A 23,607-nucleotide genomic window follows, 5' to 3' on the forward strand; every position below is an offset into this window, starting at 1 on the left:
AAGTTCGTAGATTTTAAGGGATTTGTGAAACACTCAGTTCAAGAGCCCACCCATAAACCCAAGTTAATAACTTCAATAGAGCAAATTTTATGTACAGTTTCTTTTAATTATATTTGAGTCAGTTGACTCTTCCATTGATGTTTGCTTAGTAAATAACACATTATCCCCAGGCATAATGAAGAAATACCTTTTACTAGCTTTATTCTTCATTCATCTCCTATTCTTGGCTATGGCAATGTCATAGATAGGCATTTTTTCAGAATTACCCAGTCCTCTTTGCTCCTCCTGAGAGTGCAGTGCTCATTATTATTGAACCTGCAACAGGGTCATACAGTGGATTGGACACACCTGAGGTAGTCCACATGGTTAGCTGTTTTTTCTCAAGGACTTGTTGTTGAGGGATGGTAAAAGGAAGTAACAGATGCAAAATAATAATTTGTTTTTGCCCACCAAAGTCAGACCATTAATGATTTCTCTCACGGTAAATCTATCAGTTACTAGATTCTTTTTGGAGTCTTTTGGATGTTTTTTAGAATTCCTCTCATTCAGTCTTATATTTACAAGATGTATGCCTCATTTCCAGCACTTAGAAAATAACCCATTTGGTGTTGCCTCTCCCTTCTGAAGATGTAAGACTCCTCTTTCTGATACTTTCCACTAGTTCCAGGGAAAGGGATTGCAGTTGTGATTTGTTTCGTGTTAGTGAATCTCCTTTGTAGTCATTGGAGTGGAGAGTGGCAGCGAAGTGGGGGGTCCAACTCATCATGCTTTCTTTGCTAAAATTTAAAACTTGGTGCATAATAGCTTTCATTGTTGTGGGCAGTGGATTGAAAATAAATGAGTAGAGTAACAGTTTTCTGTTATTTCATCTCTTTATTGATGTTTACAGAAAAAAGATCATAAAAGAAGATCTATTAAGTGCAAAACTTTATGACTTGAAGATGATACACAGTAAGTGACTTTTTCCTTGTATGTTCTACATTTTTTTTCTTTGTTTCTTACTTTAATGCTTCTGCCAAAGTTCTTGTAAATAATATTTTGGCTTGGAAAGCAGTCATACACAACAGAACTTTGCTGAGCTCTGTGTTTATTGTATTCAGTTCTACGTAAATTACTTTCATGGAATCATTTATACTGTTTCCTGCCCTTCTTATTTTCCTACTCAACTTGGAGGAAGGGAAGGGGTCAGTGAATAAGAGATTGTGTGTGTGTGTGTGTGTATTGGAAAGGAAAATGAGAAAAGGGTATTTTCCAATTACTCGGTTAGCAGCCTACATTGTGGTCTTAACTCGACTCATTAGTGCCGAAGTCCTTAGGGGAAATGAGATAAAATACCTCGTAGGCCAATAACTGTAAGCAGTAATGAGGGAAGTCTAACAGTAAGAAGTTAATCCACAATTCCCAGAGGAAGTTGTGGTTTGGTTTCAAGCCACACTTAATTTCAAACTTTATTTAGAAATAAAACATTTCTTACCTATTTATCTATGTACTGTGTTCAGTTGCTCAGTCGTGTTTGACTCTCTGCAGCCCCATGAGTGGTAGCCCCCTAGGCTCTTCTGTCCATGGGGTTTCTTAGTCAAGCGTACTGGAGTGGGTTGCCATTTCCTCCTTTAAGGGTTCTTCCAGACCCAGGGATTGAACCTGTGTCTCCTGTGGTTCCTGCATTGGCAGGGTGGATTCTTTACCACTGAATCACCTGGGAAGCCCACATATCTGTTTGGGCAGTTAAATATACCTGTCTTTTGTTGTTGTCGTCTAGTGTTATGGTTCTCTAATACAAGAAAGCTTTGCAGCAGAATCTGAGAAAAATGTCACTTTAGTGCTTTGTGGCTTCTCTTTGAAACTTAAGCTGTTTATTTTTTTTTTTCCAAAGAACAGCTTACAGTACAGTAAAGTACAGTTCAGTCGCTCAGTCGTGTCCGACTCTTTGCGACCCCATGAATCACAGCATGCCAGGCCTCCCTGTCCATCACAAACTCCTGGAGTTTACTCAGACTCATGCCCATCGAGTCAGTGATGCCATCCAGTCATCTCATCCTCTGTCGTCCCCTTCTCCTCCTGCCCCAATCCCTCCCAGCATCAGGGTCTTTTCCAGTGAGTCAACTCTTCGCATGAGGTGGCCAAAGTATTGGAGTACTATGAGCTAATTGTAAGCAGGGAGAGGTGAGCATTTATTTTCCATGCTAGGTTACAATTAATTTCTATTTATAGATAGAATTAATGAATTCATTGTTCTTAAAACTAAATGGTAATCAACTTCCATTTTTTTATATATTTGAATACCACATTTGGGTGGTGGTGGTATTATTTTTTTTAATTTGAATTAACATGGTCTCTCAGAATTACAGATAATCCTAGATTTAAAGATTAATAAATATATGTCTTTAATAATTTACTGTTAAAGTGAAATTTCACTAAAAGAACTTTAATGGTTAGATAAACATTTTTCTTTAGTTAAAGAACTTTAGATATCAAAACTTCTTTGTTTTTCTGGGTAATTGCTATAGATTAGCATTGTTTTTTATTGGATAGCCTTTGTCTGGTAGCTCTAGAATCAAATATAAAATTTACTGCTGAGGAAGATTAAGTGATGTTACAGGTTTTCTCTAGGTAGTGTAGCGCACTTTTACTATGATAATCTTAGTTTTAAGACTGCAGTAGTTTTCTTTAAGTGTGTGTCTCCTGCCTGGGCTTATTTTTAGAGAGAGAGAAACATAGGCAAATCTTAGACCTATGGTGCTTGAGTATAGTGAAGGCCATTTATAAGAATCTTTGATTCATTTAGATTTGAGTTTTGTTTTACTATTCAGAATATGGAATACTAAACAAGTTTTCAGTGAACCTTCTAAGCCAGTTCAATAGTTAACTTTTTCCTTCCTACTTATCAAGATATAATTGACATATACAACACCATTTAAAGTGGTCAGCATAGTGATTTGACTTACATACATGATACATCATAAAATGATTACTGCAGTAAGCTTAGTGAGCATTCATCATCTCATATAGATACAACATTAAAAAAATAGACAAAAATTTCTTCCCTTGTGATGAGAACTCTTAGGATTTAGATTGACTCTCTTAACAATTCTCATGTATAATTAACAGGAATGTTAATTATATTAATTATGTTTACATTCCATCCCTCAGTCAGTTCAGTTGCACAGTCGTGTCTGACTCTTGGTGACCCCACGGACTGCAGCATGCCAGGCTTTCCTATCCATCACCAACTCCTGGAGCCTACTCAAACTCATGTCCATTGAGTTGGTGATGACATCCAACCATTCATCCTCTGTGATTCCCTTCTCTTTCTGCCTTCAGTCTTTCCCACCATCAGGAGTTCCCAGCATCCAAGGGCTTGTTTGCATCAGATGGCTAAAGTATTGGAGTTTCAGCTTTAGCATCAGTCCTTCCAATGAATATTCAGGACTAATTTCCTTTAGGATTGACTGGTTGGATCTCCTTGCTATCCAAGGGACTCTCAAGAGCCTTCTCCAACACCACAGTTCAAAAGCATCAATTCTTCGGCACTCAGCTTTCTTTATAGTCCAACTCTCACATCCATACATGACTACTGGAAAAACTATAGCTTTGACTAGACAGACCTTTGTCAGCAAAGTTATGTCTCTGCTTTGTAATATGCTGTCTAGGTTGGTCACAGCTTTTCTTCCAAGTAGTAAGTGTCTTTTAATTTCATGGCTGCAGTCACCATTTGCAGTGATTATGGACCCCAAGAAAATAAAGTCTGTCACTGTTTCCATTGTTTCCCCATCTATTTGCCATGAAGTGATGGGACTGAATGCCATGATCTTCTTTTCTTGAATGGTGAATTTTAAGCCAACTTTTCCCTCTCCTCTTTAGCTTTTGTCAAGAGGCTCTTTAGTTCTTCTTTGCTTTCTGCCATAGGGGTGGTATCATCTGCGTATCTGAGGTTATTGATACTTCTCCTGGCAATCTTGATTCCAGCTTGTGCTTCATCCAGCCTGGTATTTCACATGATGAACTCTGTATATAAGTAAAATAAGCAGGGTGACAATATACAGCCTTGACATACTCCTTTCCCAGTTTGGAACCCGTCTGTTGTTCCATGTCCAGTTCTAACTGTTGCTTCTTGACCTGCATACAGATGTCTCAGGAGGCAGACAAGGTGGTCTGGTATTCTCATCTCTTGAAGAATTTCCCACAGTTTATTGTGATCCACACAGTCAAAGTCTTTGGCGTAGTCAATAAAGCAGAAGTAGATGTTTTTCTGGAACTCTCGCTTTTTCAATGATCCAAGGGTTGTTGGCAATTTGATCTCTGGTTTCTCTGCCTTTTCTAAATCCAGCTTGAACATCTGGAAGTTCATGGTTCATGTACTGTTGAAGCCTGGCTTGGAGAATTTTGAGCATTACTTTGATAGCATGTGAGATGAGTACAATTGTGTGGTAGTTTAAGCATTCTTTGGCATTGCCTTTCTTTGGGATTGGAATGAAGATGGACCTTTTCCAGTCCTGTGGCCACTGCTCCGTTTTCCAAATTTGCTGGCTTATTGAATGCAGCACTTTCACAGCACCATTTTTTAGGATTTGAAGTAGCTCAACTGAATTCCATCACCTCCACTTGCTTTGTTCATAGTGACGCTTCCTAAGGCCCACTTGAGTTCACATTCTTTTGACTTCCTTTATCCAGTTCTCCTTCCCTTACTGCTTGCCTCTGGTAACCACAAATCTTATCATTTTTTCTATGATTTTTGTTTGTTTGTTTTTGAAATATAATTGACCTACAGTATTGTGTTAGTTCCTGTCACACAACTTCATGAGTCAGTATTTTTGTACATAATGAACACCATAATAAATCTAGTTACCATCTGTTATATGAATGTATCACATAATTATTGACTATATTCCCCACACTGTATGTTTCATTGTACCTCTTAATTTCCCTCACTTGTTTCTGTCCTCTCAGTCACCTCCCCTCTTCCAACAGCTTTGTTCTCTGTATGTTTGACTGTTTCTGTTTAGCTATGATGGTTTTCTTTTTTAGATTCCACATATAAGTAAAATCATACAGTATGTGTCTTTCTCTGTCTTACTTATTTCACATAGTATAATTCCCTGTAGGTCCATGTGTGTTGTTGCAGATGGCAAAGTTTTACTGTTTCTAATGGCCGAGTAACATTGGTTGTGTGGAATATGTGTGTGTATCTCACATCTTCTTTATTCATTCATCTGTTGATTGGCACTTAGGTTGCTTCCATATCTTTGCTATTATAAATAATAGATACAGTGAAACATGGGAGTGCATATATCTTTTTGACTGAGTGTTTTATTGTCTTTGGATAAATGTCCAGGAATGGAATTAGCAGATCATATGGTTGTCCTATTTAATTTTTTGAGGAATCTCCATAATTTTTTTCATAGTATCTGCACCAAGTTACATTCCCATCAACAGTGCACTGGGGTTCTCTTCTCTCCACATCCTCACCAACACTAATTATTTGTTATCATTTTTTATAATAGCCATTCTTACAGGTCTGAGGTGATATCTAATTGTTTTGACTTGCATTTCCCTGATACTTAGTGATGTTGAGCATCTTTTCATGTGCCTGTTGGCCATTTGTGTGATTTTAGAAAAATGTTTGTTCAGATTCTCTGCTTATTTTTAAATCAGGTTCTTTGTGTTTCTGATGTTGAGTTCTTTTAAATTTTTAACTCCTTATTGGATATGTTGTTTTCATCTTCTCCCAATCAGTCAGTGGCCTGTTCATTTTGTTGTTAGTTTCCTTCATTGTGCAAAAGCTCTTTAGTTTGATATAGTGCCATTTAGTTGGTTCTGTTTCCCATGTCTGAGGCAACAAATCCAAGAAAATAAAAAAAACTCATGTCAAAGAGCTTTTTTCTTCTAAGAATATTTTATTTTCAGGTCTTACATTTAAGTCTTTAATCCATTTTGATTTTATTTTTGTTCATGGTGTGAGAAAGTTGTTGAGTTTGATTCTTTTGCCTATAGTTTAATTTCCCCATCATCCTTTAATGAAGACTGTCTTTTCCCCATTGTATATTGCTTCCTTCTTTGTTATAAATTAATTGCCCATAAGTGTGGATTCATTTCTGGGTTCTCAATTCTGTTCCATTGGTCTGTGTGTCTGTTTTGTGTCAATACCATACTGTTCTAATGACTAGCTTTGTATATATTATAGTTTAAAATTAGGGAGTGTGATGCCTTTGGCTTTGTTCTTCTTTCTGAAGATTATTTGGCTGTTCAGGGTCTTTCGTGTTGCCATACAAATTTTGGAGTTGTTTGTTTTGGTTCTGTGAAAAATGCTGTTGGTGTTTTGTTTGAGATTGCATTGAATCTGTAGATTGCCTTGGGTAGTATGGTCATTTTAACAATATTAGTCCTTCCAATCCATGATCATGATATATCTTTACATCTGTTTGCATTGTCTTCAGTTTCTTTCACGAGTGTCTTAGAGTTTTCCAAATAGAGATCTTTTACCTCCTTAGTTAGATTTATTCCTAGGTATTTATTCTTTTTGATGTGATTTTAAATGGGATTGTTTTCTTAATTTCTCTCTGTGATAGTTTGTTGTTAGGGTGGAGAAGTGCAACAGAGCTCTACATATTAAATTTTTATCCTGTAACTTTAACATTTTCATTGATGAGTTTTGGTACTTTGTAGTGGCTTCTTTAAGAATTTCTTTGTATAGTATATGTCATCTGCGAACAGTGACAGTTTTACTTCTTTCCAAAAGGGATGCCTGTTATTTCTTTTTATTCTCTGGTTGCTGTGGCTAGGACTTCCTATACTGTGTTGAATGACAGTGGCAAGAGTGGGCATCTTTGTCTTCTTCCTAATCTTAGAGGAAATGCTTTCAGCTTTTCACCATTGAGTGGGATGTTCGCTGTGGGCTTGTCATACATGGCTTTTATTATGTTGTGATATCTTCTCTCTATTCCCATTTTGTTGAGATTTTATCATAAAGGAATGTTGATTTTGTTAAAAGCTTTTCTGTATCTATTGAGATTATTATATGGTTTTTATTCTTTAGTTTGCTAATGAGTATCACATTGATTGATTCGTGGATATTGAACCATTCTTTTATCCCTGAGATAAACCCCACTTGATTGTGGCGTATGATCTTTTTAAAGTACTGTTGAGTTTGGTTTGTCACTTTTTTGTTGAGTATTTTTGGGTGGATGTTCACCAGTGATATTGGGAGTAACTTTTTTTATGCTGTCTTTGTTGATAGCTCAGTTGGTAAAGAATCCACCTACAATGCAGGAGACCCCGGTTTGATTCCTGGGTCGGGAAGATCTGCTGGAGAAGGGATAGGCTACACACCCCAGTATTCTTGGGCTTCCCTTGTGGCTCAGCTGGTAAAGAATCCACCTGCAATGCAGGAGACCTGGGTTTAATTCCTGGGCTGGGATGATCCCCCGGAGAAGGAAAAGGCTACCCACTCTAGTATTCTGACCTGGAGGATTCCATGAACTGTATAGTCCATGGGATCATAAAGAGTTGGACATGACCGAGTGACTTTCACTTTCATTTGTGTGTTTTGGTATGAAGGTTGCTGGCTGTGTAGTACTGGTTTGAAAGCGTTATTTCCTCTGCGGTTTTTCAGAATAGTTTGAGAAGGATAAATGTTAACTCTTCTTTGTGCTTGATAGTCATCTGAGATGGCTGTTTGTCCTAGACTTTGTTTGTTGGGAGTTTTAAAATTTTGAATACATGTGTACTAAGTTGCTTCAGTTGTCTCTCACTCTTTGCAGCCCTATGGACTGTATCCCACCAGGCTTCTCTGTCCATGAGATTCTCCAGGCAAGAATACTGGAGTGGGTTGCCATGCCCTTCTCCAGGGGATCTTCCTGACCCAGGGTTCAAACCCACTCCCTTAAAGGCAGGTTCTTTATGACTGGCACCACCTGGGAAGCCCAAATATTGAATAGCTGATAAAAATGTATTTCTTGCCAAAAGATTAACATTTTCCAAGGCCTGTAACTTAATGCCATGTCTAGTTATGGTAGGATGCCTGAAGTAGTTTATTTGGTTTAGTATAGGCAGAATATCCTAAATATCCTCGGGCTTCCCTTGTGGCTCAGCTGGTAAAGAATTCACCTGCAATGCAGGAGACCTGTGTTCAATCCCTGGGTTGGGAAGATCCCCTGGAGAAGGGAAAGGCTACCCACTCCAGTATTCTGGCTTGGAGAACTCCATAGACTGTATAGTCCATGGGGTCACAAAGAGTTGGACACAGCTGAGCGACTTTCACTAAATCTGAATCTAAAAGGCAGAATATTGCTTAATACTTTATGAGTAGGTAGAATAAGAGTACTGATACTTAAGTAATTATGAGTAAATGTCTTAACAACTCTGGATTGAGTTGAAGGATGTTGGGTACTCATTGATTACCCATTTAGATTTTTTTTTCTATGATGTTGCTTTTTTACTTCTGGAGTTTAGTAATTCTTATTTAGCTAGTTTTTCTTCCTGCTTTGAGATAGATTATGCACCTGATGAAAAAGCTTAGATTTAGTGATTATGTTTAATGAAAATTATTCAGGTATAAATTCTAAATGCATGCATGCTCAGCACATACTCAGTATAATATATACATACTAGGGTAGCAAAGGGGAGCTAAGATGAACTCATTCATTCAACAAACTGCGAAGCAGCCCTAGACTCTTAGGAATGTAGTACTACACAAAAGAGACAAAGTAACAGAGTACCTTTTGTGGACAATAAAGAGATAAATATGTATTATGACAGGTGTTGTATGTGCTTTAAAGAAGAGTAAAGTTAGGGTAGAGAGACAAAGGGTGATGGCTTCTGGAGGTGATTATGTAAGGCATTGGAAAAAGTCTCTTGGATTAGATTGTATTTGAACAGCAATCTGGAAGAAAGAGTCAAACCATAAACAGATCTTAAGGGAGAGTATTCCAGGAGAGAGAACAGTGAGTGCAAAAGCCCTGAAATAGGAGCAGTCAAGGTATATTCAGAAAATAGCATGGAGGTCAGTATGACCAGAGCAATTGAGTTAGGTAGACGGAGGAGGAGGAGTAAGCCATTGTTCTGGTGTTCATTTAGGGCTTATGTAAGATGGCAAACATTTTCAGGAATAGTATGGACTAACATTATTAAAGGATCACTGGCTGTTAAGGGGAGGATAATTCATTGGCAGGAAAGATCCTCATTGGAGGACTGAGAGACTAGTTTAGTGCTACCCCATGGATTGTAGCCCACCAGCCTCCTCTGTCCATGGACTTCTCCAGGCAAGAGTACTGACTGGAATGGGTTGCCATTCCTTTCTTCAGGGATCGAATCTGGATCCTTCCACATTGCAGACAGATTCTTTACCATCTGAGCCACCAGGGAAGCTCCTTAAAAGGATTTTGTTAGTGGATTGGATGTGAGGTAGAGAAAGGAGGAAGTCAAGGGCGACACTAAAGTTCTGGCCTGAGCAGCTATTAAAATGGCATTGCCAGTTACTGAGTTGGGGAAGGCTGATAGAGTGTTTGGGATGATATAATAAAGAATTGTCTTTTGGACAAGTAGAGATACTCTGAAAAAATACGGATGTTTGCATGCCATGTGCAAACAAGATTTTTTCATCTTTAGATTGTTTTAGTGTAATTGGTTCATGTTCATATGTGAATTTGTTCTTGGCTTCTAATTGTTGGTTTCTTCCCTATCATTTCTTTTCCCACTCTTGAATTGAGGCAAAAATGTTAAAGACTATGATCAGAAATAAGACTGGAAAGGAAGGTTGAAGGTGTCATAGGGAGTTGAGCAATAAAGCTAAAATTTCTGCATATTATCTTATACAGATTAATTAAAAAAATAATTTTGTTTATTGATTTTTGACTCTCCTGGGTTTTCGTTGCCGTGCAGGCTTTTCTGTAGTTGCAGCAAGTGGGGACTGCACTCCAGTTGCTGTTCATAGGCTTCTCATTGCAATGGCTTCTCTTATTGCAGAACATGGGCTCTAGGGCTTGTGGGCTTCAGTAGTTGCAGCGCATGGGCTCAGTAGTTGCGGCTTCTGGGCCATAGAGCACAACTAGTCCGTGTGCCTCAGTAGTTGTGGTGCACAGGCTTAGTTGTGCCGTGACATGTGGAGTCCTCCTGGATCAGGGATGGAGCTCGTGTCTCCTGCACTGATAGGCTGGTTCTTTACTACTGAGCCTCCAGGAAAGCCCTATAAGGAGTAATGCTGTGAAAGAAGATACCATTAAAAGATACCATTAAAAAGGTTTCTTTTTCACTGAATTACAATGTGGTGAAACCATTTTAGGAAGATAGCTTGGTAAAAGTTACTCTAAAAAGATAGGAAGGCAAGAACCTATTGGAAAAATTCTAGAGCTGTCTATCTTAGGTTGTATTTCTTTTTGTCTTTAGACTCATTTAGCAAATTTGATCAATACTGAGAACCCAGTTTTTTTGTTTTTTTTTAATTTCACATCCTGACATCTCTGAAATGAGATTCTAATTGTTTTTCATGTATGATCACTGTTGACTGTGCATCTGGATAGTTGCCACTGCTTGTGACTATATGAATATACAAAGTTCTATCCTTAAATCTGGAGAATAGATGGCAAAAACTTGGGAGAAGGATTCATAGATAATTCTGGAATATTCTTAACCCCTAGGACCCCTAATTGAAACTGAGAGAACTGGGGGAAATTCATCAGACACATGTGCCAACAATCCCAAGAAAGTCATAAGTTGGGTAATTCTACATAGTGAAAGTCACTCAGTCGTGTCTGACCCTTTGCAAACCACAAACTTAATTGCAAAACCAGTATAAAGGCCAGTACCAATAATTTAGTTCTTAATGGATTTCCTGAAGAATCACCACGGTTTTTTTTCTTCCAATTTTATTGAGATATAATTGCCATATACAACACTGTATAAGTTTAAGGTATACCATATAATGACATTATGAAAAAGTCAAATGGTATGGACCTAACAGAAGCAGAAGATATTAAGAAGAGGTGGCAAGAATACACAGAAGAACTGTACTGAAAAGATCTTTATGACCCAGATAATCACGATGGTGTGATCACTCACCTAGAGCCAGACATCCTAGAATGAGAAGTCAAGTGGGCCTTAGGAAGCATCACTATAAAGAAAGCTAGTGGAGGTAATGTAATTCCCGCTGAGCTATTTCAAATCCTAAAAGATGATGCTGTGAAAGTGCGGCACTATATATGCCAACAAATTTGGAAAACTCAGCAGAAGCCACAGGGCTGGAAAAGGTCCGTTTTCATTCCAATCCCAAAGAAAGGCAATGCCAAAGAATGCTCAAACTACTGCACAATTGCACTCATCTCACACACTATCAAAGTAATGTTCAAAATTCTGCAAGGCAGGCTTCAACAGTAGGTGAACAATGAACTTCCAGATGTTCACGCTGGATTTAGAAAAGGCAGAGAAGCCAGAGATCAAATTGCCAACATCCATTGGATTGTCGAAAAAGCGAGAGAGTTCCAGAAAAACATCTACTTTATTGACTATGCTAAAGCCTTTGACTGTGTGGATCATAACAAACTGGAAAATTCTCAAGAGATGGGAATACCAGACCACCAGGCACCTTGTCTGCCTCCTGAGACATCTGTATGCAGGTCAAGAAGCAACAGTTAGAACTGGACATGGAACAAGGGTGGTTCCAAATAGGGAAAGGAGTATGTCAAGGCTGTATATTGTCACCCTGCTTATTTAACTTATGTGCAGAGTACATCATGTGAAATGCTGGTCTGGATGAAGCACAAGCTGGAATCAAGATTGCCAGGAGAAATATCAGTGACCTCATATATGCAGATGATACCACCCTTATGGCAGAAAGCAATGAAAAACTAAAGAGCCTCTTGATGAAAGTGAAAGAGGAGAGTGAAAAAGTTGGCTTAAAACTCAACATTCAGAAAACTAAGATCATGGCATCCAGTCCCAACAGTTCGTGGCAAATAGATGGGGAAACAATGGGAAAATTGACAGACTTTATTTTTTGGGGCTCCAAAATCACTGAGGATGGTGACTGCAGCCATGAAATTAAAAGACATTTGCTCCTTGGAAGAAAAGTTATGACCAACCTAGACAGCTTATTAAAAAGTAGAGACATTACTTTGCCAACAAAGGTCCATCTAGTCAAAGCTGTTGTTTCTCCAGTAGTCATGTATGGATGTGAGAATTGGACTATAAAGAAAGCTAAGTGCTGAAGAATCGATGCTTTTGAATTGTGGTGTTGGAGAAGACTCTTGAGAATCCCTTGTACAGCAAGGAGATCCAACCAGTCCATCCTAAAGGAAATCAGTCCTGACTATTCATTGGAAGGTCGGATGCTGAAGCTCCAATACTTTGGCCACTTGATGTGAAGAACTGACTTATTGGAAAAGACCCTGATGCTGGCAGTGATTAAAGGCAGGAGGAGAAGGGGATGACAGAGGATGAGATGGTTGGATGGCATCACTGACTCAATGGATACGAGTTTGAGTAAGCTCCAGGAGTAAGCTCCTGGAGTAAGCTCCAGGAGTAAGCTCCAAGATAGACGGGGAAGCCTGGCGTACTGCAGTCCATGGGGTAGCAAAGAGTCAGACACGATTGAGTGACTGAACTAAACTGAAAACTATGAAATGATTATCACAGAAAGTTTAGTAAGCATCCATCATCTCATCTCATATAGTTACAACATTAAAGAAATAAATAAAATTTTTTTCCTTGTGAAGAGAACTCTTGGGATTTGCTCTATTAATACCTTTCAGGTATAACATACAGAAGTGTTAATTACATTTACCATGCTTGTACATTACATCCCTAGTACTTAACATAACTAGAAGTTTGTACCTTTTGACTGCCTTCATCAGTTCCTCCTCCTGTCACCGCCATCTCTTTTCTTGGAGTTTGATTGTTTCTTTTTGAAATACAGTTGACCTGCAACACTGTGTTAGTTCCTAGTACACACATAATGATTTGATACATCTATACGTTTTAAAATGATCACCATGATAAGTCCATTTAGCAACTGTCACTATACAAACATGTTACATATTTACTGACTATATTTCCTGCAAATCACCACTCTTCTGGATAGCATAGAGGATGATACTGTGTGAAAAATGGTTATCAACAAACTTGGGATGAAAAGTAATTAGAAAAAATTGGATTCTGCATTAATGAAGGTTTCCGAAGCCTTAACCAATTTATTATATACACATATATTCATTTTTATTAGTTAAAAAGAAGCTATGTCTATATTAGTTTGCTCGGGCTGCTATTGGAATTCATTACAAACTTGGTGATTTAAGGCCACAGAAACTTACTTCTTCGCTGTTCTGGAGGTTAGAAGTCTGAAGTTATGGTGTTGGCAGATCCTTGCTCCCTCTGTGGGGTCTAGGGAAGATTTCCTTGCCTCTTGCCATAATTTCTGGTGGCTTCTCGCGGTCCTTCACATCCTTTGACTTGTAGCTGCATCTCTGGAATCTCCGCTTCTGTCTTATGGACTTCTGCTCTGTGTGTCTCTGTATCATTGTTTGTCTCTGATAAGGACATACTCATTGGTTTTAGTGCCCACTCTAGTCTAGTATGATCTCATGTCAGTCTGTCTTTAATTGTTTATGCCATGTCTGTATTTCTAAATGTCATTCTGAGGCTCCAGGTGGACATGAATTTTTTTTTTGGGGGGGTGGGGGTGACACTCTCAACCCACTACAAAGTCCAAAAGGACTTTTTCAGTAATTCAGAAAAATTCTAAGTGGTAAGAAAACACTGTGACCCAGTTCTGATGCCCAGTTTGTGTTTTCCAAATAAAACAACCAGGGCTCCTTGAAATAAATAAATGTTTCCAGGTTTGAGGTAGTAAATAAATAAGATATGCCTAGAACATTTTTTTCTAATAGAGCACAAGTAAACTTTCAAAGAAGTGCTAGGATTATAACAAAAAGTCTCAAACATCAACTATACATTGAACAAGAATCAACTATAGATTCAACAAGAATCAACAATAGATTGGGTTCCCTGTAGCCAAAAATGGAACAATTTAAGCATCAAAAAGGGTAATAATATTTAGTAACTGTGAAGAGGGACAGTCATTGAAACCTGCCAGATTTGTCAAAGTTCATGAGTTCATCATTCTACCTCATCAGTAAATAGCAGACTAATTGGTCTACTTTAGAGGATGCTAGGAAGTTAACTCACTTTTTAAATTTATTTTTTAATTGGAGGATTATTGCTTTATAACATTGTGTTGGTTTAGACTCCTTTTTAAAGCCAATATATGAAAGGAAAGATACAAACATCTACCTTGCCTTTTTTATATAAGCTATACACCAAGGTAATTGAAAATGTACATCAAGGTAAGGAAAGTTCGTTTCTTGTAGAAATATTTCAGCAAATAATTGAAAATTATGGAATTTGAACATCACCATTTTGTAAATGAACATCACAGCATTTAGGCAGTGATCAGTAAGTGAAAGTGAAAGTCGTACAGTTGTGTCCAGCTCTGCGACCCCATGGACCATACAGTCCATGGAATTCTCTAGGCCAAAAGACTGGAGTGGGTAACCTTTCCCTTCTCCAGGGGATCATTCCAACCCAGGAATCAAACCCAGGTCTCCCTCCCGCATTGCAGGAGGGTTCTTTACCAGCTGAGAAGCCCAAGAATACTGGAGTGGGTAGCCCATCCCTTCTCCAGTAGATCTTCCTGACCCAGGAATCAAACTGGGGTCTCCTGCATTACAGGCTGATTTTTTACCAACTGAGCTATCAGGGAAGCTGTTATTAAACATTTCCTTATGGAAGTAAGTACAAGTATGCAATAGTGTGATGAAAGGGAAAAAAAAAACCAAAAAACAAAACTGCATCCAGTTAAGAAATCTAACTACTAATTTATAAGACATACAGAGACTGAGATTCATGTTAAGTAACAACAAGGAGATAGAATCAGCAAAACGTAGAGACCACAGACAAATGATCTGTTTTCTTCTGTCAAAAAATTGAAGGGAGTTTAGAAGTGGGAGTGGGAACCTGTAGATTAAAAGAGATGAAGGAAACGTTCAATCAGTCACAACTGGATTATTAGGATCCTTATTCTAATATGTTGTAAAAGGAAAGTAAAAGATAACTTTATGAACAATTGGAGAAAATTGAACATTAGGTATTTGGTAATAAGGAATTATTGGATGTATTTTGTTTATTGATATCTTCCCCCACAGAACACATCTTTTAAAGTTAGTTATCTACTAAAATAGTTATGCATGAATATGATAGGATGTTTATAGTTTGCTTCAAAATTAAGATAGTAGTAATAAAATTAACTGGATGTGAATTAATAATTGTGGAAACTGGGATATGGGTATAGTCAGATTTCATTATACTCTTCTGTTTTGTGTTTGAAATTTTCTGTAATTTAAAAAAATGTACTCTGAGAGTTTAATTGGCCATTTTCCTCTCATAGTGGTACATAAATAATTCAAGTTCTTAAAATAAACTTCAATGAAATGTAGTATAGTAGCTTGTTTTTGTGGGTTTTTTTTTTTTTTTTGTAGTAAGTTTTTAAGTTGTGAATAGTGATTCTGTTTTCTATGTGGCATTTTCCAGAGTATCAAGTTAGTAATGGTAGTTAAGTACTTAGTATTTGACTATCTTTGGCTATAACTACCCTATAATAAAAAGGTAACTGATCTATGCCTGTAACAAACAGCAGAAACAAAGAGATGAATATAAAAGGAAAATATAAGTTAATAGTTAAATCTGTTCCGTAGGTGTCATTTTTAATACTTTATGGAATGTTCAAAATCATTCATAATTATAAACTTTAAAACAGTTTTAAAAGGCTAAATATCTTGGCCAGATCACAGAGTTGGAGCAGACAGAATTTGATCCAGTCTTCTATTCCATATCTAATGCCTCTTCTCACTACAGAATATTGCTAAAGCATGACTTTGTTACTCACCTTAAGCCTCTCACTTCGTGGTTGTCTACAATCTTTGTAACTCAAATTACTGCCTTTTTCTAATGGCTCTATATAAAGAGCTGAATGTCTGCTCCCTAGTTAGCAGACCAATTGACTTTGATTATTTTATGTATCCTTTCAGAAATGTAATCGGTAATAGTTTTTTATTTCTTGGACTAAAGTTTGTAAATCATAGCTTCAGGAATAGCTGTAGAGCTTCAGTTTTAACCTTGAATTTTTGCATTAATTATGAGATTTCTTAGATACTGTTTTATTAACAAAGTGCCTCATTAGAAAACTAAGAGAATCTGGAAATGTTACTAGTAATTGTCTCAAAGTTTAGGGGCACTAATGAACCTGTCATGCCAGAAGGAAGCAACCTTGAACTCTTTTTTTTTTTTTTTTCTTTTCTCTAGGAATGCACAGCATACTTTTTAAAATTTATATATATATATATATATTTTTCATTTGTTTTTATTAGTTGGAGGCTAATTACTTTACATATTTTAGTTGTTTTTGCCATACATTGACATGAATCAGCCATGGATTTACATGTGTTCCCCATCCTGATCCCCCCTCCCGCCTCCCTCCCCATCCAATCCCTCTGGGTCTTCCCAGTGCACCAGCCCTGAGCACTTGTCTCATGCATCCAACCTCTGCTGGTGATCTGTTTCACCCTTGATATTATACTTGTTTCAGTGCTATTCTCTCTGAACATCCCACCCTCGCCTTCTCCCAGAGTCCCAAAGTTTGTTCTGTACATCTGTGTCTCTTTTTCTGTTTTGCATATAGGGTTATCGTTACCATCTTTTTAAATTCCATATATATGTGTTAGTATACTATATTGGTCTTTATCTTTCTGGCTTACTTCACTCTGTATAATGGGCTCCAGTTTCATCCATCTTATTAGAACTGATTCAAATGAATTCTTTTTAATGGCTGAGTAATATTCCATTGTGTATATGTACCAGAGCTTCCTTATCCATTCATCTGCTGATGGGCATCTGGGTTGCTTCCATGTCCTGGTAATTGTAAACAGTGCTGTGATGAACATTGGGGTGCACGTGTCTCTTTCAGATCTGGTTTCCTCAGTGTGTATGCCCAGAAGTGGGATTGCTGGGTCATATGGCAGTTCTATTTCCAGTTGTTTAAGGAATCTCCACACTGTTCTCCATAGCGGCTGTACTAGTTTGCATTCCCACCAGCAGTGTAAGAGGGTTCCCTTTTCTCCACACCCTCTCCAGCTTTTATTGCTTATAGACTTTTGGATAGCAGCCATCCTGACTGGCGTGTTAATGGTACCTCATTGTGGTTTTGATTTGCATTTCTCTAATAATGACTGATGTTGAGCATCTTTTCATGTGTTTGTTAGTCATCTGTATGTCTTCTTTGGAGAAATGTCTGTTTAGTTTTTTGGCCCATTTTTTGATTGGGTCATTTATTTTTCTGGAATTGAGCTGCAGGAGTTGCTTGTATATTTTTGAGATTAATCCTTTGTTGCTTTGTTTGCTATTGTTTTCTCCCATTCTAAGGGCTGTCTTTTCACCTTGCTTATAGTTTCCTTTGTTGTGCAAAAGCTTTTAAGTTTCATTAGGTCCCATTTGTTTAGTTTTGCTTTTATTTCCAATATTCTGGGAGGTGGGTCATGGAGGATCCTGCTGTGATTTATGTCAGAGAGTGTTTTGCCTATGTTCTCCTCTGGGAGTTTTATAGTTTCTGGTCTTACATTTAGATCTTTAATCCATTTTGAGTTTTTTGTGTATGGTGTTAGAAAGTGTTCTAGTTTCATTCTTTTACAAGTGGTTGACCAGTTTTCCCATCACCACTTGTTAAAGAGGTTGTCTTTTTTCCATTGTATATCCTTGACTCCTTTGTCGAAGATAAAGTGTCCATAGGTTCGTGGATTTATCTCTGGGCTTTCTATTCTGTTCCATTGATCTATGTTTCTGTCTTTGTGCCAGTACCATACCGTCTTGATGACTGTGGCTTTGTAGTAGAGCCTGAAGTCAGGCAGGTTGATTCCTCCAGTTCCAGTCTTCTTTCTCAAGACTGCTTTGGCTATTCGAGGTTTTTTGTATTTCCATACAAATTGTGAAATTATTTGTTCTAGTTCTGTGAAAAGTACCGTTGGTAGCTTGATAGGGATTGCATTGAATCTATAGATTGCTTTGGGTAGTATAGCCATTTTCACAATATTGATTCTTCCAATCCATGAACACGGTATATTTCCCCATCTATTTGTGTCATCTTTGATTTCTTTCATCAGTGTTTTATAGTTTTCTGTATATATATAGGTCTTTCATTTCTTTAGGTAGATATACTCCCAAGTATTTTATTCTTTTTGTTGCACTGGTGAATGGTATTGTTTCCTTTATTTCTCTTTCTGTTTTCTCATTGTTAGTGTATAGGAATGCAAGGGATTGCTGTGTGTTAATTTTATATCCTGCAACATTACTGTATTCATTGATTAGCTGTAGTAATTTTCTGGTAGAGAGTCTTTAAGGTTTTCTATGTAGAGGATCATGTCGTCTGCAAACAGTGAGAGTTTTACTTCTTCTTTTCCTATCTGGATTCCTTTTATTTCTTTTTCTGCTCTGATTGCTGTGGCCAACACTGCCAAAACTATGTTGAATAGTAGTGGTGAGAATGGACATCCTTGTCTTGTTCCTGACTTTAAGGGAAATGCTTTCAGTTTTTCACCATTGAGGATAATGTTTGCTGTGGGTTTGTCATATATAGCTTTTATTATGTCAACCTTGGACTCTTAAATGTAGGCATTTGAACTGAGAAAGAAACTAAGATGAAAGGTATGGTGAAGGTAGAGTTGGTGGGAAGTTGTGCAGATTAAGTACATTTTAATGTATTTATCCAGTTAGACTGAGCAGGAACCATGGTTGCCCAAAGGATAATTTAAATTTATTTTTGTGAAAGAAGTTCTTGAGGAAATATTGTCTTTTTATCGTAGATTTCAGAAGCAGTGAGGGTTAGTGTCTAATTTTTTCAAGTTTTTCAAAGTGAGTAGGGGCTGTTCTTTGAACATTGATGTGTGACTTTCTCCTTTAGGTTATTATATTTATATTATACGTACTAAAACTAATGAATAGAGTGTATGAAATTGTGAAGTTCTTTTATTTGGATTAGAAATTATTAGTATAACATTAGTTAAAACTCCAGCAGGTCTGATAGATATTTTTATTGGAAGTTGAGCCATTTGGGTTTTGTGTTAGTTTTTCTATTAAATCATCTGTGACTCTGATAAAATTGTATAAACTTTACTTTCTTCATTTAGTGAACATGGTGTTGTCTCACTGTAAGTATTGTAAACCATTAGACAGCATACCTTTTGACAAATCTGATAAGAAAATGTCACTCTCATTCTTTAGTCATACTAGATAACTGAGTTTCCATACTATTTTAACCTCCTTTATATACTTTGTTCTTGGAATGAACATAATAGTCTTTGGTTTGGGCTAATAGTTTATAACTGATACAGTTTATAAAAAGTATCCCCTTTTAAGACATTTCTTAATGGACTATTTCCCTAGGTGCATACTAAATCCATACAATTATGGCTCTGTTAATTTGGAATCAATTAATCAAATTTTAATTGGGTATCTGCCAAGTACTACTGTGCTCTAAGATCAGAGCCTTTATTATACTGGTTTGTTTTGCAGGAAAAGATGTTGTCATTGAAACATCTTTTCAGATATACTGAATTAAAAAAAAAAATAAGTTTCCAGGTAAGCATAACAGGTTGAGCACTTGTTTAATTCTCTGATCCCTCTCAGAACCCTACAGAAAAGACCATAAAGAAATCAAAATAAAAATTTAAGCAACAAAACAGAACTGAAGAGAAGGACAGCTGATGAAAGATGTCCATAAAATCAAAGCTTGAAAATGGTTGTTTGAGGTGCATATTAATAGTAAACTGTCTTAGTAGAAAGCTGAAACCCAAACCTCTCATGGAGAGTGACATTCTCGAATCAAATCAGTTCATATACTTTAGAACCTTAGTGTTTGGTCTGGGGACCTACATTATATCTGAAAGCAGGTGTATGGGATGGTGCTGAAAACAGAATTGGTTAAAATTTTTAAAGGAGCAGTTTATCCTGCAGATTTTTGGCTGAATAGGGTAAGGGGAGTCTACTCAGGCAAACAGGAGGCTTACTTTCTAAATGAGTGATTAAATCAACTTAAACTCTAGCACGAATGAGAGTAGAGGAAACAACAGTAAAGAGAAGGAAATTCAAGCAAATGTTGAGGTCTCCACCTCCCTACCCATGATCATTTCCCAAAGCTCTTGCAGTCTTGCTTGTTCCCAAAATGGAAGATAGAAGGTATTGATATCTTCCAGAATACTGTCGCTGGTTTAGAAGACTTGGAGATACTGCCATTTGGAAATTTTTGAATGAAATAGCCAGGTCTCTCTGCTTTATCACCCTACAGTGAAACCCATTGAAAGGCACTGACCACGCATCCACATTGTTCTCAGTCAGTGTCATAGTGCTCCACAAACAGTTAAGGACCACCAGAGAGTGAGGGAGCCTCCAGGTAATAAAAATAAACACATAGGCAAAGAAAAGGAACCTGACGGAACAAACCCAGTGCTGGGAAACAGGGAGTTACTTGAAAAGTAATATCCTCAAAGATAAGAGAAGGAATATTTCATTAATGAGGTAAGAAAAGACTAAAAAAAGAAAAATTTTGGAAATTAAGAATATTATAGCTGAAGTTTAAAAAGTTGAATGTAAGTGGAAGATGAGTTGTAAAGAAGGAATGATCTACACTGATAGAATTCTAGACTCTGCATATATTTGAAGAGCTTCTAGAGAGAGAAAATAGACCATGTGTAAAAGAATGTTGCCAATAACAGATGAAGCAGTAGAGCACTACCTTGAAAATTCTGGGGAAAATAATTATTAACCTAGAAATGTGAGATACAGCCAAACTGTCAGTCAAGTGTTAGGGCAAAATAAAGACGTTTTTAAATACATTAAGAGCTTAAAAATTCATTCTCAAACATCCTTTCTCATAATTACACTGGAAGATATGTCTGTGTCACTTAATGAGAAAGTAAACAAAGAAACAATGTGAGATTCAGAAAAATGAGTTCCTAAAAGAAACAGAAAAGGAGAAAAAAAACAATAAGCAAATGAGTTCTGACCCAGGAAAAGGGGGGATTGTGAAGATAGTAGAGGACAGTCACAGAATGACAGTTGAGCAGCAGCTTTTAGAGAGTTACCAGTTCAAATTGGAGCAGGACAGAGGAAAGGTGTTTCCAAGAGAGTGAGGAGCAAACCTGATGGATGAATTGATGTATTTGAATGTATTAAGAGATCTTTACATTTGTTGCAGAGTTAGTTCAATTAATGACAGATAATACAACATAAAAACAAGAAAAAGCCATCATCAACCATAGGAAAAGGAAGAAGTTGTACAAAAAAAGTAATTGTAATTCAGTACATGGCCTAGCTGAGAATGTTTATATAGTTATGATAATGCAATATTGTTTACATCATGTTGATATATCAAAAAGAACATTTGGAGCCTTCCCTGGTGATACAGTAGTTAAGATTCTGTGCTTCCCCTGGTGGGGTCAGTTCCTCAAGTTGCACAGTACAGCTAAAAAACATTTGTGGAGGAGAAGTCTGTCTTCTGGAGGAAAAAAAATTTTAAAAAGGGAAATATCTGAAACCAAAAATAACACGGTAGAGTAGTATATATCTTGCTCAGTTGTGTCCAACTCTTTTGTGACCTTGTGGACTGTAACCCTTCAGCTCTTCTGTCCTTGGAGTTCACCTGGCAAGAATACTGGAATGAGTAGCCATTCCCTTTTCCCGGGGATCTTCCCGACCCAGGGATTGAACCCTGGTTTCCCTGTTTACTCTCTGAGCCACCAGGGAAGCCCAGAGTAGTATGAACATGTGATGAGTTCTTTGGTGGAGCTGAATTAAGAGTGAGACTGCTGTAATTTTAAAAAAATAAGTCCAGAAGTGCTGTTGTACTTCTTAAAGTATGAATATGCATTACTTTGGTAAAAAAGAAATGATGTATCACTGTTGTCCAAAGGATAGATTAGTAACTGAACGTGTGAAATGACCTCTAGGAAACCACAATTTAGACAAATCCACAATTGGAATTGCTCGATAATTACCTGAGAATTACACAGAAATATGTGAAATAGCTTTGGGACTAGATTTTCATACTTAACATTGGCCAGAAAACTTAACAGTTCTTCCCATAGAGAGCATTTCATCTAGTGGTGGCTTCCCGACAAAGGCTTCCAAGTGAAGAAGGAATGCTGTGTAAGCTGTATGTACTCCTTCAGTATTGAGTGAAAAAACCTGATTGAGAACAACTCAGCACCCTTAGGGCTTAAAAACTACAGTGTACCTACAATGTAGCAATTATTTGTCTAGTTGAAGGAAATTGTTATTTTTTATTGTGGTTGGGTACCTATCATAAATTTATATTCCTGGCTTCTTTAATCACTTAAAATAAGTATCGTCTTTTAAATGTATAATGAGGGGTAAGAAGATAAGTTCTTGGAACTCCATCGGCACTCTTCTCCCCAGTCAGTTCAGTTGCTCAGTCGTGTCTGACTCTTTGTGACCCCATGAACCGTAGCACACCAGGCCTCCCTGTCCATCACCAACTCCTGGAGTTTACCCAAACTCATGCCCATCGAGTCGGAGATGCCATCCAACCATCTCATCCTCTGTCGGCCCCCTCTCCTCCTGCCTTCAATCTTTTCCAGCATCAGGGTCTTTTCCAATGAGTCAGTTCTTCGCATCAGGTGGCCAAAGTATTGGAGCTTCAGCTTCAACATCAGTCCTTCCAATGAACACTCAGGACTGATTTCCTTTAGGATGGACTGGTTGGATCTCCTTGCAGTCCAAGGGGCTCTCAAGTGTCTTCTCCCAACACCACAATTCAAAAGCATCAATTCTTCTGCACTCAGCTTTCTTTATAGTCCAACTCTCACATCCATACATGACTACTGGAAAAACCATAGCCTTGACTAGACGGACCTTTGTTGGCAAAGTAATGTCTCTGCTTTTTAATATGCTGTCTAGGTTGATCATAACTTTTCTTCCAAGGAGTAAGCATCTTTTAATTTCATGACTGCAGTTGCCATCTGCAGTAATTTTGGACCCCAAGAAAATAAAGTCTGTCACTGTTTCCACTGTTTCTTTGTCTGTTTGCCATGAAGTGATGGGACTGGATGCCATGATCTTAGTTTTTTGAATGTTGAGTTTTAAGCCAACTTTTTCACTCTCTTTCACTTTCATCAAGAGGCTCTTTAGTTCTTCTTCACTTTCTGCCGTAAAGGTGGTGTCATCTGCATATCTGAGGTTGTTGATATTTCTCCCGGCAATCTTGATTCCAGCTTGTGCTTCCTCCAACCCAGCGTTTCTCATGATGTACTCTGCATATAAGTTAAATAAGCAGGGTGACAATATACAACCTTGACGTACTCCTTTTTCTATTTGGAACCAGTCTGTTGTTCCACGTTCAGTTTTAACTGTTGCTTCCTGACCTGCATACAGATTTCTCAAGAGGCAGGTCAGGTGGTCTGGTATTCCCATCTCTTTCAGAATTTTCCACAGTTTATTGTGATCCATACAGTCAAAGACTTTGGCATAGTCAGTAAAGCAGAAATGATGTATTCTGGAACT

At 37.5% G+C, this 23,607-nt stretch overlaps 1 protein-coding gene across 3 annotated transcripts in view; it reads left to right on the plus strand.

The window, feature by feature from the left end:
- Positions 1-23,607, plus strand: part of SCAF11 (SR-related CTD associated factor 11) — an 89,444-nt gene that overhangs the window by 52,313 nt on the left and 13,524 nt on the right. For all 3 annotated transcript variants that reach the window (XM_043886328.1, XM_043886337.1, XM_043886347.1), the window contains one exon: positions 890-951. In XM_043886328.1, coding sequence (XP_043742263.1) covers positions 890-951 — 62 coding nt within the window. The remainder of the gene's footprint in view (positions 1-889; positions 952-23,607) is intronic.

The sequence above is a fragment of the Cervus elaphus genome, chromosome 3 (assembly GCF_910594005.1).
Source record: "Cervus elaphus chromosome 3, mCerEla1.1, whole genome shotgun sequence".
Classification (NCBI taxonomy): domain Eukaryota; kingdom Metazoa; phylum Chordata; class Mammalia; order Artiodactyla; family Cervidae; genus Cervus; species Cervus elaphus.